Below are 17,678 nucleotides of genomic sequence, written 5' to 3' on the forward strand. Positions count from 1 at the left end.
CCAAGTGGAGCGTAGGGTCCAGAGAGAACATCCAAACAACACTGAAAGGGGGCAACTCTCCCTCTTGCTCCAAGGTTGGAATTTGGCCCCATGTCCCCCAAAATCTTCACCGTTGCTGAAGCATAGACAGAGGAATGTGGATCTGGCAGGGTGGCCAACAACCTCTTGAATTCCTAATGCACAACACAGTAGTGTGGGTTTTCCCATGGCTTTTAAAGATGAACTGGGGCCTGCACTTCATGCTTCTGCCCCCCTGCCACGGTCCTGTCCCTCACGATTGGCACAAACTGGCAGCTGTCAGTTGCAGTCCAAGGGATTGGACTGGATGACAATTCTATGAACTAACGCAACAAGCATGTTGCAACAGAACAAGCCTTTGCTCACACTAGTGTGTGTCTGAATGTGTACGTTTACTTTTCCCCAAAGCATTTTTGTGATTTTTGAGAAAGGCCTGGCATTGCAACAATACTGACGCCACCTTGTACTTAAATAAAGGTCCGGGAAGCTGGAAGAGTGTTTGATTGCAAAGCTGATGGAAGCCAAGAGAGGCAAACCTCATTGTCCAAGGTGAAAGAGCTGAGTGAAAGAATAGAAGGGTGAAGATGAGTCATCATTCACTTGAACAGACAGGTTTGGGGGAACAGCAGGAACAAAAGGCTTGTTCTTGCTCCAGTGATCTTGAATCCGGCTTTGTAGCTGATCTAAGTGGCAGTCCGTTCCATTTAAAAACAAAACAAAATATTGTTAACCCACTTTATTCTGTTAACCGTCTCGAGGCCACTAAACACCAGCAGGTTATCACAGGCTGTGTGATTATCCTCAGCTCCTGGACCTGTATCTTTGAGCCATCAAATGCCTGGGTGAACAGGTATGCTTTTAAATTCCTTGTGGATGTTGGCAACAGGGGAGACAGGTGCACCTCACCAAGGAGGGCATTCCACAAATAGGCAACCACCACCAAGAAGGCACTGCTATGGGTCATGTATTCAGAGGGCCTCTCCTGCTGACTGTAGTGTCTGAGATGGCTGATCCTGAGGAAGGCCCTCTTTTAAGAGATCAAGACACAGGCCCTGTGGTTGCTAGGCAGCAAACCAAGAATTTCCAGCAGACTGTGTGACTTATGAAACCACGGGTTCCTCATCCAGTCTCAAGGCTGATAGGGCTCTCCCTGCCCTTTCATTTCTCCCAAAAATAATCACCTTGGACTGTTCTCCTCCCTTCCTGTCCTTTTCCAACCACCTTCCCTCTCTCCTAGCGACCGTTTCCTAGCACTGGTTGCCATGAGTCTCCTTCTTTCCAACATGCCTTCTTCCTGTTTTTCCATCTTGCCGTAAATGCAACATACAGACCAGGAACGTTGGTGGGTTGGTGACTGGACCCAAAAATAGTGGGGGAAGAATCCTCTGCTGATATATACAGGCTGCTGTGCCCTAGTTTGGCTCAAGGGACCCAGGGAAGGATGGGCGATGCAGTGAATCACTCTAAGAATAGGGTAACATCTGGAAGAGCAGAGTCACATCCAAGAGATCAAAGCCAAGACCTATAGAGAAGAGTGAAGGGAGGTTCTCCCCGATCACAACAGACAAGGTAGAGCACAATCCGTCAGGACCCTGGACAGGTCTCTGTAGCAAGTTCTAGTTGGAACTCACCTAAGGAGAGCTGTTGTCTTAGCGGCATGTTGAGGGCTTCTGAAGGTTGTTGGCTGATCCGGATCTACTGTTAATTCCATTCCCTCTGTGGAGCTCTCTGTTAAAGGGACACTTGCCTGGTTGTGCAGCATCTGGTTCCTATAGCACGGATGCAGTGAGGGCTGCATTGGGGCATGCCCTCTGGGTCTGAGAAGTTGGGCAAAGCCACACCCTCTGGCCTTGACAGTCCTGGAGCACAGGACAACCATTCTCCAAGACAATGTCTCCTCCCTTTCTGAGGCTAGCTCTGAGCCAGGAGAAGATTCAGGCCAGTAACCATGACACAGACTAAGCATAATTGAATCTTCACAGTATTAACACTCCAATTGATCCTGCTCCCCCATTAGGTTGGAGGAGGCACCCAGGTCCTTCAGAGGTCCTAGCGCAGGGGTCAGCAACCTTTTTCAGTCGTGGGCCAGTCCACCATCCCTCAGACCTTGTGGGGGGACAGATTATATTTTGGGGGGGGGGGTAATGAATGAATTCCTATGCCCGACAAATAACCCAGAGATGCATTTTAAATAAAAGGACACATTCTAGTTATGTAAAAACACGCTGGTTCCCAGACTGTCCATGGGCAGGATTGAGAAGGCATCCAGCCCCCGGGCCTTAGGTTGCCTCCCCTGTCCTAGCGCATCGTACAGCTTTCAACCCTTCTATTAGGCTCTCTCCTAAATCTAAACTTGCTTCCTCATAAAAGGAAGCTCATGGCATCATCACCCACAGGGAGGAAGAGAGCTAAGTTCCCAAATGGCTCTTTCCTTCCAGAAAAGTCCAGCTGCAGGAGATTTAACAAAAAGAAGGGTATTTGGTTGCTACTTTATGTAACAAAGCCAGACCGGTTTGGCAGGATAGACCACTTAAGCCAAGGGTGGAGAAACTGTGGCCTGCCAGAGGTTGCTGTTGCTGGACTACAGCTCCCATAACCCCTGACCACTGGCCATGCTGTCTGGAGCTCATGGGAATTGGAGTCCAACAACAAATGGCGGGCCACAGGTTGCCCATCCCTAATTTTAAGTAGTCCTTCCATGGTCCAGACCCTCACCCTACCACAGAGAGCTAGACAAGATCTCTCTTGGAAACTTTCCAGATCATTTTTCTTTTAATGGATTGGTTTTTATTATTCTGAAAACTATGGGGCTTTCTTCTTCCTCACACATTTGCTGTATGTTTCCCTGCACTCTGACACTTCTACAGAACTTTCTGGAAAAAGAATGCGGTTGGACACCCTTTCTTAACTTCTTTTCCTGGCAATACTCCTGTGAGAGGAATGGTGAAGCATATTTGTTCCCTTGAGATAACCAGTTGCCAGCTCCAAAAATATTAATAGCACTGTTCTGCTGAATCCATGTAGATAATGTTAAGTGCCTCTCTAACATTTGCATAAAGGAGAAAAAGGGGTTTACTTTTAGCAGACTCTCATCTACTTGGAAAATTGCAGGAGGAATTGTTCCTGAAAATAGGCACCACAGCCTTCCACATTTCTTGACACCCCCCCCCCCGGCAACATAACTCTTTTTCATTTGATAGTTAAATGAACAACTTGAGTCAGGAATGAGTAATCTGTGGCCCTCCAGAGGTTATTGCACTACAACACCCATCATCCCCAAGCAATGATTCTGCTATCTATGGCTGATGGAATAGTGTCCAACAGCAGCTGGGGGGCCACAGGTTCTAGATTCATAGAATCATAGAATTGTAGAGTTGGAAGGGACCGTGAGGGTCATCTAGTCCAACCCCCTGCAATGCAGGAATCTCAACTAAAGCATCCATGATGGATGGCTTCCCCCAAAGAATGGACTCCCAATGACACATAAAAAGGTAAAGGTAAAGGTACCCCTGCCCGTACGGGCCAGTCGTGTCCGACTATAGGGTTGCGTGCTCATCTCGCTCAAGAGGCCGTGAGCCGTTGCCGTCCGAAGACACTTCCGGGTCACGTGGCCAGCGTGACGAAGCTGCAGCTGGCGAACCAGCACCAGCGCAGCACACGGAAACGCCGTTTACCTTCCCGCTATAAAGCGGTACCTATTTATCTACTTGCACTTAAGAGTGCTTTCGAACTGCTAGGTGGGCAGGAGCTGGGACCGAACGACAGGAGCTCACCCCGCCGCGGGGATTCGAACCGCCGACCATACGATCGGCAAGTCCTAGGCACTGAGGTTTTACCCACAGCGCCACCCGCATCCCTTAATGACACATAAGTATACACATTTAAAAACTATCTGTTCCTTGCTAAAGGGGAGATTGCACATGCATGTTTCATCACTTTATTATTTAAATAAAATCAAATTATTCATCCCCAAGATGATTATAATGTCAAGAGGTGACTTGCATATGGTGGTGTGAGTATTGGACCAGGGCTGCAGAGACCTTGGTTCAAATCTCCACTCAGCCATGAAGCTCATTAGGTGACCTTGGGCTAGTCTTGCAATCTTCCGCATTAGCAAAGTCATTTGCATGACACAGACGGAGTCCAGAAGGCAAAAAGATCTTGGCAACACTTCACTGAGCAAAACTGAACAAACACAGCATGTAATTTGAGAAGTAAACAAAGAGGTTTTTGTCTTTCTTCAGACCTTGTACACAGCAAGGAGACATTTAACCAACCACACAGAGGAAAAAACTTCCTCAAAACTGCAGTGGCTCTTTGCCTCAAAACAACCTTATAGAGCCAATTAGCCCGAGAGTGGCCCGTTGATACCAAGTGATATTAAGCCTCAGTATAATACTTTCAAAAAGTACCAGGCAGTTGTAAACACCATCTATATTAGCAATCTAAAAACAACTGCAGAACACAAGGATTTTTAACTTTTTAAACAAGTGTTTCCTGCTACAGGAAATGCATCTGTTTGGTCACCGTGAGGAGCAGGATGCAGGATTAGACAGAATTTGTACCTGTTCCAGCAGAGCTCGCCTTCTGTTTTTATAAAAAGACAGCTGCATAATGGGACCTAAACTGGTGTAAATCTTTATTGGCAGGGGGAGTGTGAGTAAAGAGGGAACAATGGTACAGGATTTGAAGGTGCATTCTATAGTAAACACTCAGTTAACACAGGAAACCTAGGCCCCAGAGAACCACAATTCCCAAAGTAGTTTGACAGCCAATCTCTCTTCCCAATGAGTTCTGGGAACTGTAGTTCCTAGCAACTCTCAGCACCCTTAACAAACCACCCTTCCCAGGATTCTTTGGAGGAAGCCATGACTCTATCAAGTGGCATGATGCTGCTTTAAATGTATAATGCAGATGGGGCCTAATTTGTCCTGTTGGGAACTACTAATACGGCCAGGGCCGGTGCACATTCTCCAATGGGCGCCTCAGCACAAGGCCCGCTAGTGGGGATTCCCTCATGAGGGCAGGCAAACCCTCTCCTCCTCCTATTTATTTTTCTGGGTGCATGGGACAGTTGGGGCATACCTGAGGAAAAGTTTGGCACTATGGTATTACAGCAGGGCATTGTGGGTAACTACAATGGTAGCTGCCAGGCAGACATCAGAGGAGCACCAGAAAAGGGGCTGCATTGCAGCGGCAGGTTCCTCAGGAGTTGCCCAAGAACGCCGTCTGCTGACATTGTCTCTGGCCACGGCGTTATATAGAAACAGGGCTGGCCCTACCATTAGGGAGGCAAGGTACCACCCAGGGCTGTCTTACCCATAGGCACTAGGGGTGCGGGGCACCCGGGCGCCGGGCTCTCAGAGGCGCCAGGCCAAGAGTCCGGGGCCGAGATTTGGAGTCTGGGGATTGGGAAGAGCTGACAGCTGCTGCCGAGTGGAGCAGAGCCCGCCGGAGCGCCACAGCTCTTCTGCTGCGGGCGAGCGAAGCACTGAGGCAGCCGGCCGGCTCCGCCCTCCTACGTGCTTGGGATTGGCGGGCCGTCGAGAGGCCCGCCCACCACATGCTGCTCACACGAGGCGCCTGGCTTTGCTTAGCAGCCGCCTCGGGCTCGACTGTTGTTGCGCTGGGGCTCTGCTTGCCCACCCCTCCCCAGGCGCCTGGCCCAGCCTTGCTCTACTGCCGCCAGCGCCTTGGGGCTCCTCTGTTGCTGCTGAGGCTAGCTCTGCCATGCATGCGTTGCCGGCCCGCCTTAAAAAAAGGTCAACAACTTTGGGCAACCGGGGGGCGCGCCAGGCAGACCTTTGCACCCTGGCACTGAAAATGCTTAAGATGACCCTGGTACCACCTCAAGCAGCAGCTGACTCCAACTGTATCTCTTGAACATCCCAAGCAATCTGCTCTGGTGTTGCATAACCTCTCATGGGGGCCCTTAGTTGCCCTGCTGCCTCAGATAAGGTGCAGCAAGCTACCCTCCCCCAATGTTATTATTATTAAATTTATATTCCACATTTCCCCTATGGAGCTCATGCATGGTTCTACCGCTCTCCATTTTCTCCTCACAACAGCCCTGGGAGGTAGGGCTAGGCTGAGAAACAGTGACTGACTCAAGGACACTCAACGAGCTTCATGACTGAGTGGGGACTTGAACCTTGATCTTCCAGGTCCCAGTCATTCAGCTACCAGTCCTGTCCAGGTTTGGTATGTGGATTGGAGAGGAGTCGCCGTCTTGTCCTTTGCCTCAGGCAGCAAAACGTTTTGTGTATGAACCAAGTGTGCACTTTGGAGTACAGCCAGACATTCCCTCCTGGGTGCGCATCGTAAAGGAAGATTAACAGGCAGCAAGTACGAAACTCATTTGCCATTCCTGATCAGCTCAACAAGGACCCCCTGAATATCTAGGAACATAGGAAGCTTTCATAGGAAGCTTGGGTCAGTCAAGCTCAGTATTGCTTACACAGACTGGCAGCAGCAATGCCAGGATTTCAGACAGGAATTTTTCCCTAATCCCTACTTGGGGATTGAATGTGGGAACTTCTGCATGCAAATGTAGATGCTGTACCATAGAGCTTCGTCTCTGCTGGTGAAATCCAGTGTTTTTCTGGAACGTGGTTCGAAAACCTCCCAGCCGTGAATTCCAGATTATTTCAACTGACAAATCTGGCTTCTTTCTGCAAGGGTAGAGCCACCATGACGACTTCAGTTTTTGCAGTGCTGTTCATGTCTGCCAGATGGTATCCAATGGCACAAATAGGAAATTGATCCAGGACGCCCAGGGACCAGGCTGTCATAGGTCCTTTGTATACCTCAGAGGAAAGGATTCATCCATCCGTTTGCTGTTTTATTCTCTGTTGTGTGAAAACAACAACGATGGCCTGAATTGCTCTAGTGACAGGTCAATGCAAAAGAACTCTCTGCAGGGTAGCAGATCTAAGACAATTTTTTCACTGCAGACTTTGTGATCCATATATGTCAGGCAGATTTCAAGCACAGCACAGAAAGCTCCCTTATACGGAGTCCATCTAACTCAGCTTTGTCTATGCTGAGCAGCAGGGACTCTCTCCCAGCCCTTCCTGGAGATGGAGGCAAATGAGACCTTCTGCATACAAAGAGATGCTCTGCCACTGAGGCATGGAGACCGATAATGGTACCAAATTATGTTTCTAAAGCTGCAACCCTAGCCCCACTTACCTGGAAGTAAGTCCCTTTGAATTCTCCTCTCTGCTAGAGAGATGGCTAGGACTGCACTGTTACTCAGGAGTTTTGTCAACCTTTGAACCAGCCTGTGGAAAGCAGTTCGGTCTACACCCATTTGCAGATGATCAAATACAGCAGTTGGGGAACCTTTTTTCACCCAGAGGGCCAGATTCCCTTCTGGGCAACCTCCCAGGGGCCACATTTCAGTGGTGGGCAGAGCCGGGGGGGGGGGGGAATGGGCAGGGCAACAAATATTTCCCCCCTCTTTCTACAGCCAGTTGTTTTCTACACAAAGAGTTACCAAGCTACCTTTTTGGACCAGCGGGCATATTTTGAGAGAGTGCTGTGGGTACCTCCCACAAAATGGCTGGCATGGGGGAATGACATAATACAAAATGGCTGCCATTTCCTGCTAGTCCCAATTGTGGAAATCAATCTTTCACACAAAGATGCTGGTGCTATCTAACAACAGAGAGCATTCCTGAGGACTAGGAAAAATATACAAGGTGATACACCCCACCCCAACCCCAACCCCTCTCCCTCAGATCTCTCTCTGTCTCTCTCTCTCATGCACACACATACTCAGGGATGCCTACAGGGTTTTCTGCATGTGGATTGAGCTCTCTGCCCCACTTGCAAAATCTGCATATGCTTCCTGACATGCAAAGTTGTATCCTCTTTTACAAGTGGAGGGTGCAAAAATAAATCAGTGTCCACGCGTGTAGAACGCCTGCAAAGAATGTGAACAGGTGCAGCTTTTTCCGCCATGGTATTTCCATACTAGAAAAGGCCTAGCCTGTTGAATTTCTGCCTGCCACACAGCCGTTAAAGGCACAAGAACTCTGTTTTACCCCTAAAGCAAAGCCTAGCTGGCAGCTGCAAACCTATACCCACTTTCCTGGGGTCATTTCATAGAAATCACTTAGAAGGGTACCTGCACCTTTTGCTTCATAACTTTTTTTCTAGGAACACTAGAGACTTAGTTTAAAAAGAGAGAGAGAGAGAGGCATTTAGCTTGGGGACCCTGGCTGAGGGTGCCCATGAAAGACTCACTTGTGCCAGGTTGGTGGCCCCTGTTCTATTCCCCCCTCTCTCACCCAATCCATTATCCACTATCCGGGCACGCAAGAGGCATTATCAGAGTTCAATGATAAATCCCAGCCAGGCAAAAAGGAGGGTGTGATGGAGGGCTGGACTGAGGCCTGGGGTGAGAGGATGCAGCTTTGGGGAGGGGTTTGTGGTGTGGCCAGAGACCCAAAGGCCAGAGAGAGAAACTTGGAGGGTCCCTGGGTCTGATGTTTCCCACGCCTGATGTACAGCTCAAAAAAGCTTCCCTTGAAGGGTCAAATGCAGGCCAGGATGTTCTGTTCTGTCTTTTTCCTTCTGATCAGCTGGTAACCCCAGGTATTTTCTTGTGCAAACATCCCTAGGATCAGGCTGTACACGGACCATGCTTAAATGGAGCGTGCTAGGAAAGCTGCAACGGTTTCCATGACTACTTAGGACTCTGTTCTGCTATGGTCTGTGGACAGCAGATGCCACTTCGAAACTCAGAGCTCTGAGCAAGGTACACGACAGGAAGACATGAAGGTGAGAGGCCACAAAACCCCACAGATGCCAAGTTAGCCTTCATCAAAGATGGGCAATGGGAGGCCTCACTCTTTATCACATAGTGAGCTTAAGTCACCAAGATAGCAGCAGAGATGAGAGTGCTGAGGCTACCTATAAATAAATGCTTGGATATCTGTGAGGTGGGGCAGGTTGCCTCTGCTGTATTTCAGTTTGCCAGTAGTTAATATAGTCCTCATGCATTAGTTACTTTGGATTTACACTGATGTTTAAGAGGATCTTATCTAATCTTTCTGTGCTGCTGTAAAAATGTGGATTTCCCCCCTGGTATTTTTGGTGATATTTTAATAACCACTTAAGAGACATCTTTGGAGAATGAAGCCATAGACAAAATGGCATCCTCTTGTTGTTAGAACACCTCTGTCTGAAATCCTTGGCCAGAAACCACTCTGAGAATTGTAGGTCTGTGAGGGGAACAGGAGTCTCCTAGCAACTCTAGGCACCTTTCACAAACTACAGTTCCCAGGATTATTTGTGGAGAAGCCATGTCTGTTTAAAGTGGTCTTGTAGTGCTTCCGGAATAAGTACCCTCTGGTTCAAAACCTGAAAGCTAAGTACTTCTTGCCATGTGACAGAGGAGGCATATATCTGTGGGATTTTCTGCCTCAGGTTCCAAAATAACTTTGGTTGGCTTTGGGTGTTATGCACCTTGACTTGGGGTGGGTATATGTGCCATTTGCTGATCTGCACGAGGCTCATTTTGCTAGAGATGTCGTGACTGGAACCTAATTTTATTCCTGTCATTCTGGAATTGCCTGTTGCTGAAGGATGGCAGAGACTGCGGTGGTGGCTTGTCAAACAACGAATTATGTTCCCATTAATGCAGAGCTGGAGAAGGCAGAGAAAAGGGCAATAAAAACTAGCTGTGTGGAAAGGGTGACACGAGCAAAATTATTCTCTCTCGGAACACTGGAACTCAGGGTCACCTCAAGAAACAAAATGGCTGCCCTGGTAAGCTCAGGACCAATGAAGACATTTTCATCAGAGATCGTTTCAGGGGGGGAAAGAAGAGATTCTGGTCATATCCTTACATCTCCTATCTCTTTCAAGAGCCATGGCATCTCCCAAAGAATCACTGGTTAAGGTTGCTGAGCGCTGGTAGGAGATCTTCCCCAGAGCTACAATTCCCAGCACTTTTAACAAATAAGTTCCTAGGTTTATTTGTGGGAAGCCATGACTGTTAAAGTGGCACAAGAGAGCTTTAAATGAACGATGTAGATGTGACAAAATTCACAAAGGACAATTCAACCTATGGCTGACAATGAAGTTCTGTTTCACGCTAGAAGTGGCATGCCTTTGATTTCTAGACTCTGTGGACCAACACAAAATAACGGGTCCCTTGGTTATAACCTGCTTGGATGTTTCCTGCCTGCCACAGCTTTGCCCTTCATCGCTTTTGTCAGCTTCAAATGAATTTCCTCGATCACTGATGATTCTGAACGATCCAAAGATGCTGGACTATGAGGGAACTCCTTCTTTGTTTCTTAACATCATTTGGATGCTACCCAGTTAAAACAAAGTCCTTTGGGTGGTTAGCAATAAAAGACAAAAGCCTTTTGAGAAGAATCAACAAGAGCTATAAAAATGAGCAGAATGAAACCACTCACAGCTCAAAAACACACACATGCATATATTCATAAAACCAGGAACAACAAAACGTATGTCGGCACAGTAGAGCAAAAAACACAGAAGTTCTGAAAACGCTATGCTCTGCCTCCACAGAATACCAGTTGCTGGATGGCCTGCAGGTGCGGGGTTCCCCCATCCCTTGTTGAATGAAGCCTTAGAAGCCTAAACTGTGGTTTAGCCTTTAGCCGGGGTGAAACCAGGCTTTATTTCACCTGGGTCAAAGACCCAGTTTGGCACACACAGGCTGGGAGCCTCAATAGCACCCCTCTGGAGGCTTCACCCGGGGGAAAACCCCCTGGCTAGAACACCCCCCCACTGGTAACTATGGCTCCGCTTTAGCTTAAATAAATCATAGTTAATAAACCATGGGCTGGCATATCCCAAGACAGATGGGTGCCAACTAAGTAGTCGTGTGACATGCAAACCGAGCCGAGAGCCTTAAGTATCAGTTATTGGCTATGGTTTGATAGCTAAACTATTGTTTAGCATTACTTGTGAGCCCAGACAGAGGCAGTTTAGCAGCTCTTGTGAGCTGGTTGATATCACCTACACAACCAAGAGCTTTCAGATTGTTGTTGGCTGCTGCCCAGGACATAGGAAAACTTGCAAAAAGGAAGGCATTGTCGACGCAACAAGCATTACACATTAAAATGATAGTGTTCTGGAGAAGGGCTGCAGTTCAGTGGCAGTCAATCTGCTTTACATGCAGATTCAGTTAACTCCGGGTTCAATGGCCGCCGTCTCCAGCTAGGGCTGAAACCCCAGAGGCTTCTTCCAGTCCGTGTTGACAATATTACTGAGCTAGATGGAGCAATGTTCTGACATGATATAAGGCAGCTCCTTATGTTCCTAACTCTTGATCATGTAGGCTTATTTCTCAAGGACACGGTGAACCTGTGTCTGGTTGGCACCACTCCAGAATGCAATACTCGCCCAAACAAGAGGGTCCCCACCTCCACACAGAAAGGCAGCACAAAGCAAGGAGCTTAGGCTGCAGTCCTATACACACTTGCCTAGAAATAAATCCCATTGCACTCTGGGGAGTTTACTTCTGAGAAGACCTGTATAAACTGCACGTTCAGCCGCTAGTTTCCCATGCATAGTGTTGCTGTTGTCCTCGCCACCAGGGTGGGGGGGAAAGCATTCAATAATATCTGTCTAGATTATGAAGTAGTACAGCCCCCAAACGAGCTCATCCTCTCTTATCAGAACGGGATCTGAATTTCCTGTTTTTATCAGAGCAAGACTAGGTAACACAAGCAACAGAGCACCTCCTTTGCCTACAGCTCAATCCCCAGCATCTCTATGTAGGGCAGGAAAAGCCTCTATCTAGCTGAATCCTGGAAAGCCGCTGCCACTCAGAGGAGATGCTGAGCCAGACGGACCAAAGGTCTGACTCAGCAGAAGGGATCTCCCCATGTAATGCTGCTCAGTGTAGGATTGAAGAGCAGTTGGAAGGAAAGCTTTGAAGCCCCCGGGGCCAGCAATCAAAAGGAAACAAAACGAATCTCGGAGGGCCCCTCCCTTAATGAACAGGCAGCATCTTCTTTCGCTGCGCCCTTAATTTCGGTGCGTTTTGCTGCCCAGAAATACCCCTCCTTTTCCAAAGAGACACTGGCTAAAGTCGACATCACTATGGTTGGAGATCCACTGCCGCAAATCCACGGCTGCTAAACACACACACACACACACACACACACACACACACACGGTGGAAGAGAGAGATTTCCCATTGATTGCAATGCGGACCTGGACTTTGCGACGGGCCCTGCCCTTATTTGCTAGACTTCCGCTTTGCTGCCTATGGGAAATGGGATTCCTTCTCCGCGCCACGCTCCAGCGGCTTCTTGGCGCACCATCTCCCTGCAAGGAAAGCGCAGCAGCGCGGGCAAAAACGCAAAACACACGCGCAGGCAACCGTCGGCCAGCAGAGGGGGGCATTTCCAGAGCCGGCAAGGCCTGCCTTCGGCTCTGCGAAACGGGGAAAGATTTGCGCGGTTAGCGCGCGGGTGGAAGCGAAAGAGAGGCTGCGCCTGGTTTTTGGAGAGGGCGAGGAATCCAATGCATTCCTGCCTGCAGTGCAAGCTGCGGCGGCGCCGGAGGGGAGGCAACCCCGCAGCTCCTTACCTTGGGATCCTTCTCGTAGTAATACTGCTGGGTCCGGATCCAGCGCCCCACCAAGTGATCGCGGACCGTGTGCGCCAAGGCGAAGTAGTAGTCCCGCGGGGTGGCCACGTTCCTGTCCTTGACCAGGGTGAAATGTAGGTGCCGGTTGAAGCTCTTCCTGATCTCGGCCACGTCGCCCAGGCCGGCGATGCCCCGCACGCTGATCTGCTTTCTTTTCTCGCTGTCGGTCAAGGGGACGGCCATCCTGGCTCGTATAGGCGCCCGCTGCTGCAAAGGGAGAGTCGCTCGCTTGGGGAAGCTTTGCTCGCTGGCCGATGATGGCGCAGCGCCGGCTTCAGTTTCCCGGGCAAAGGCGGGCCTGGAGGCAGAAGTGTTTTCCTTCTTTTTCCCCTCCCTCCTCTCTCCTCGGCTTTCCTCCTGCCGCGGCTGCTGCGTGGGGAGGCGCCCTGGCTGAGAGCATCAGAGGGGGTGGGATGCAAGGGAAGCAGCGAGCAAGCGCCTATCCTCCGCCCACTGGGACCGGGACTCGCTGCGGCAGCGCCTGCGCGGTGCGGAGGGAGGCTGAGCTGCTTTCAAAAACAAGACGGAGGCATCCAGCTTCCTTTGCGCGGGAGACGCGGGAGTATAAGACTAGTCTAAGAACTCGTAGCGCTTTCGGCAATCAGCCATCTTCATGGTCCAGCTCTCACTTCCATACATCACTACTGGTTAAACCATAGCTTTAACTATACGGACCTTTGTTGGAAAGGTGATGTCTCTGCTTTTTAAGATGCTGTCTAGGTTTGTCATTGTTTTCTTCCAAGAAGCAGGCGTCTTTTAATTTCGTGACTGTTGTCACCATCTGCAGTGATCATGGAGCCCAAGAAAGTAAAATCTTTCACTGCCTTCATTTCTTCCCCTTCTATTTGCCAGGAGGTGATGGGCCCAGTGGCCATTATCTTGGTTTTTTTGATATTGAGCTTCAGACCATATTTTGCGCTCTCCTCTTTTACCCTCACTAAAAGGAAGGACAGATCGTGAAGCTGAGGCTCCAATTCTTTGGCTACCTCATGAGAAGAGAAGACTCCCTGGAAAAGACCCTGATGTTGGGAAAGATGGAGGGCACAAGGAGAAGGGGACGACAGAGGACGAGATGGTTGGACAGTGTTCTCGAAGCTACCAGCATGAGTTTGACCAAACTGCAGGAGGCAGTGGAAGACAGGAGTGCCTGGCGTGCTCTGGTCCATGGAGTCACGAAGAGTCGGACACGACTAAACGACTAAACAACAACAACAACAAAATTCCTCACTTTCTGCCATATTGATGACATAAATAGTGAGGAACACGGCAGAACGGTACCCGTAGTTTGCAGCATAGTCTGGCATGCACGAAGTGCAGTTTTTAATTTTTTTCACTCCCTTTCCTATAGATTCCTATTCATTCTAATTGCTATTGATACAAAATGACTTTTGCTCGCGGTCCCCAATCTAAGCCCTGTTACTTTGCATCATTTCACATCTGTAATAAATGCTACTTTTGGTATATACACTTCAAAACAACTGTGTTAATATATTCAGAAATATTTATCTAAGTGTTTTATTTTTGTAATTGTTGCATGTCATATGTTCTAATGTAAGCAGGGATATAGCTGAGTGCAACCATCTTCAAAGATGAAAATGAATAAAAACTGCATTAGCAAAAGAAAAGAAAAGAAGGTAAGGATAGCCTGCAGGATCAGGCCATTGGCCCATCTAATCCAGCATCCTGTTCTCACAATGGCCAGCCAGATGCCTGTGGGAAACCAGGGAGCAGAGTAGGAGCACAAGAGCCCTCTCCCCTCCTCTGGTTTCTAGCAACTGGAATTTATGAAATGCAGACGATAAGGTCTCCTCATCCCTGCCAATTATCAAAAGCAAGGAGGCAAAGCCTAAATGGAAGCCATCTCACACCAGACAGTGAGACTCATGGCGCTGAGCCTCTGGATCATCGCCCAAAGGCCTTGAATGTGCTAAGTGGCAAAGTGCCACCCCAGCCATTTTCATTAATGGAAAAAAGACATATGTAAGACACAAACATTCCCTGTACCTTTGAGATGGCCAGAAGCTGGGAGTCGATGGCAGAGAATGGAAAATCCCACCACTCTGTCTCTTGTAGCTTCTGTGACTGACTTGGCCGTTGTCTGAGAAGAGCGTGTGGAGAGGTAAGCTATGATTGATCTGACTTGGCACAGCCCTTTTAACAACCTTATGAATAAGCAGACCCCCCCCAAGAGTTCTGTGGCACCTTCAAGTCTTAATCCAACCTGGAGCCCTGTGCTGTGCCATTCTGATGGGAGTTAAAGGCCAAAACATCTGGAGGGCACCAGGTTGGCAAAGGCTGGTCTAATTGATTTATTGTAGCATAAACCTTCGCAGACTAGAACCCACTTGGACAAGTACACAAAAAGCAGTCAGTGAGGCAGCTTTCTAAAGTGGCATTTGCCAGGGGGAGAATGTATTGCATCAAATGCACATGAAACTCAACTGACAGCCATCTTCAGATACATCAAGGGCTGCCACACGGAAGACTGAGCAATATTGTTTTCTGCCGCTCCAGAGAGTAGGACCCAAACCCATGGATTCAAATGAAGGATATTCGAACCAAACATTAGGAGGGACTTTCTGGTGGCAAGAGCCATTTGACAGTGAAACAGATTCCCTCGGAAGGTGGTGGCTTTTCCTTCCTTGGAGGTCTCTAAACAGAAGTTGGATGGCCATCTGTCAGGGATTATTTAGTGTGATCTCTGCACTGCAGGGGGTTGGACTAGATGACCCTTGGGGTACCTTCCAGCTCTACAATTCTATGCTTCTACTTACACGGGACAGTGGAACAACTGCGGTGAGGGAATTGTTTTGCAAATGGAGATAAACAATTAGGAATAAACCAGCTATTATGATTATTTTATTAGTTATTAAATTTATATACTGCCCTACACCTGGAGGTCTCAGGGCGGTTCACAGGATAAAATCACGATATAAGAACACAAAATGTGTAATCAAAATAAAAACAGAAGCAACTGAATAACCCCCTTAACCTTGGGTTCTATTTCCTTTCCTATGTTTTATGTGGTGGGACAGCTTGTTTTTAACAGCTCTGAGCCATCAGAAATTTCTTCCAAGAACATTAAGCAAGCAATCTCCACTTTTCTTACAGGTGCAGGGAGCAAAAAGGTGCAAGTCCCAGGTATACCTATTAGTGTTAATTTAGCTCCCTTTCCTCTGCCGTCTTCCTGCGCTCAATTATATAGCCTATAAGTCCTCTGTTGTCTTTATCCATGGAGTTTTCTTGGCAGGGATGCTGGAGTGGCTTGCCGGGAGGCAGTGGAAGACAGCAGTGCCTGGTGTGCTCTGGTCCATGGGGTCACGAAGAGTCGGACACGACTAAACAACAACATAAGTCCTCTAGGACCAGGATCCTTCCTGTTGTACTTTGCAAAGCACTATGCACTATGATGGAACTACATAAACAAATAGTTTGCTACTGACACGAATATCGTAACTCTTAATGAAGGCATTAATTTGACTTTGACCACCTTGCTTAGAACCTTCAGCTTCAAGGTAATAGTTTTCTGAAAATATTGACCCAAAACACATTGAAGGCACCTTCTGTAATCAGTCCAATAACCCACTTTTCAAGGCGATCCCTATCTTCGCTCATTCTAGGCTATTTGATCTAGCTTAACCCTTGTTCTTTCTTCCAGTCATCCTATGCCAATTGGGTTGTCCCATTTTCCCTTTTTAAACAATAAGCAGAACATTTATTGCCCTGGGGAACTTCCCCAGTACTCTTAAGGTTCTTAAAAACTATATCCAGGCAGCTTTATGACTGGTTTTTGTCTGTTCACTTTGCAAGCTAATCCTAACCATGTTTACTTGAAATGAGTCCTAGTGGACTCTGTGGGAATTATTTACCAGTTTAAGTTTAGCTAGCACTGGCGGGTACATGGCTGCATGCTTCTTCAGTGGTATAATGAGAACTTGCTGGTGTGGAGGAAAGTGCTCAAGTGTGCTTGATTTGTGACTAGAGCTTCCAGAAAGTGATCTTTGACTGTGGGTTCTGCCTCTTTTGATAGAGGCAGAGTTCTGAAGAAGCCAAGGCTTTTTCTACCTCAGAAGCAGAGCATGGCAACAGAACAAACTGCCCCATTTCAGCTTGCAGGTGAGAAATGACAATTTTTGAATAAAATATGTTCTGCGAATACAGTGGTGCCCCGCAAGACGAATGCCTCGCAAGACGAAAAACTCGCTAGACGAAAGGGTTTTGCGGTTTTTGAGCTGCTTCGCAAGACGAATTTCCCTATGGGCTTGCTTCGCAAGACGAAAACGTCTTGCGTTTTTTGCAAGTTTGTTTCCTTTTTCTTAACACCGTTAATACAGTTGCGACTTGACTTCGAGGAGCAACTCATAGAGCGCGGTGTGGTAGCCTTTTTTGAGGTTTTTTGGTGATTTTTGAAGCTTTTCCAAAACTTTTCCGACACCGTGCTTCGCAAGACGAAAAATTCACTAGACGAAAAAACTCGCGGAATGAATTAATTTCGTCTTGCGAGGCACCACTGTACATCATTAGGAACCAAGTCAGGTTTTTTAAAAAGTAACTATACAGCAGCAAGTGCAATTTTTGTCAGGACTGCAGTATGCAGGGGAGCAGAAGTTTAACTGTTTCTTCCTCTGCAGACTAAAACTGCACCTCCACCCACCCCTTTTAGCCCAGAGGGGAAAGTTCCCCATTGACAACAGTGCAAGTGTTTCCCTCTCAGGCTAACAGCAGCTTGTTGCAGGGAGGAAAGGCAGTTTTTAACTGGAATTGTGGTGGGGAAAGAAAAGGCTAAACTCCTTTTCCCTGTACACCACAATCCAAATGAAAATAAGTGCCCCTCTCCTCATGCTTCTTCTTCTTCTTATTTAAATCAAACGTGCTTCATAATGTGCAGTTTCACCCTTAAGTTGTAGCCCTGTTTTCTGTAATCCATGTTCAAATGAAAGTTAAGTATCTGGAGGTATGGCTCGCCTCTAAAAAATTAAACCTCGTCCAAGACAAGTATAATAAAACTTGGATTGAAG

The 17,678-nt window shown here is 47.9% G+C and overlaps 1 protein-coding gene across 2 annotated transcripts in view; it reads right to left on the reverse strand.

Annotated features, from left to right (window-relative positions):
• The window catches only part of PYGB (glycogen phosphorylase B), a 44,214-nt gene extending 31,101 nt beyond the window's left edge, over positions 1 to 13,113 (reverse strand). For both annotated transcript variants that reach the window (XM_081000930.1, XM_081000931.1), the window contains exon 1: positions 12,601 to 13,113. In XM_081000930.1, coding sequence (XP_080857056.1) covers positions 12,601 to 12,843 — 243 coding nt within the window. In that variant the 5' untranslated portion in view covers positions 12,844 to 13,113. The remainder of the gene's footprint in view (positions 1 to 12,600) is intronic.
• Between the last annotated feature and the right edge of the window lie 4,565 nt (positions 13,114 to 17,678).

This window comes from Podarcis pityusensis (genome assembly GCF_964106645.2).
Source record: "Podarcis pityusensis genome assembly, chromosome: 3".
Taxonomy (NCBI): domain Eukaryota; kingdom Metazoa; phylum Chordata; class Lepidosauria; order Squamata; family Lacertidae; genus Podarcis; species Podarcis pityusensis.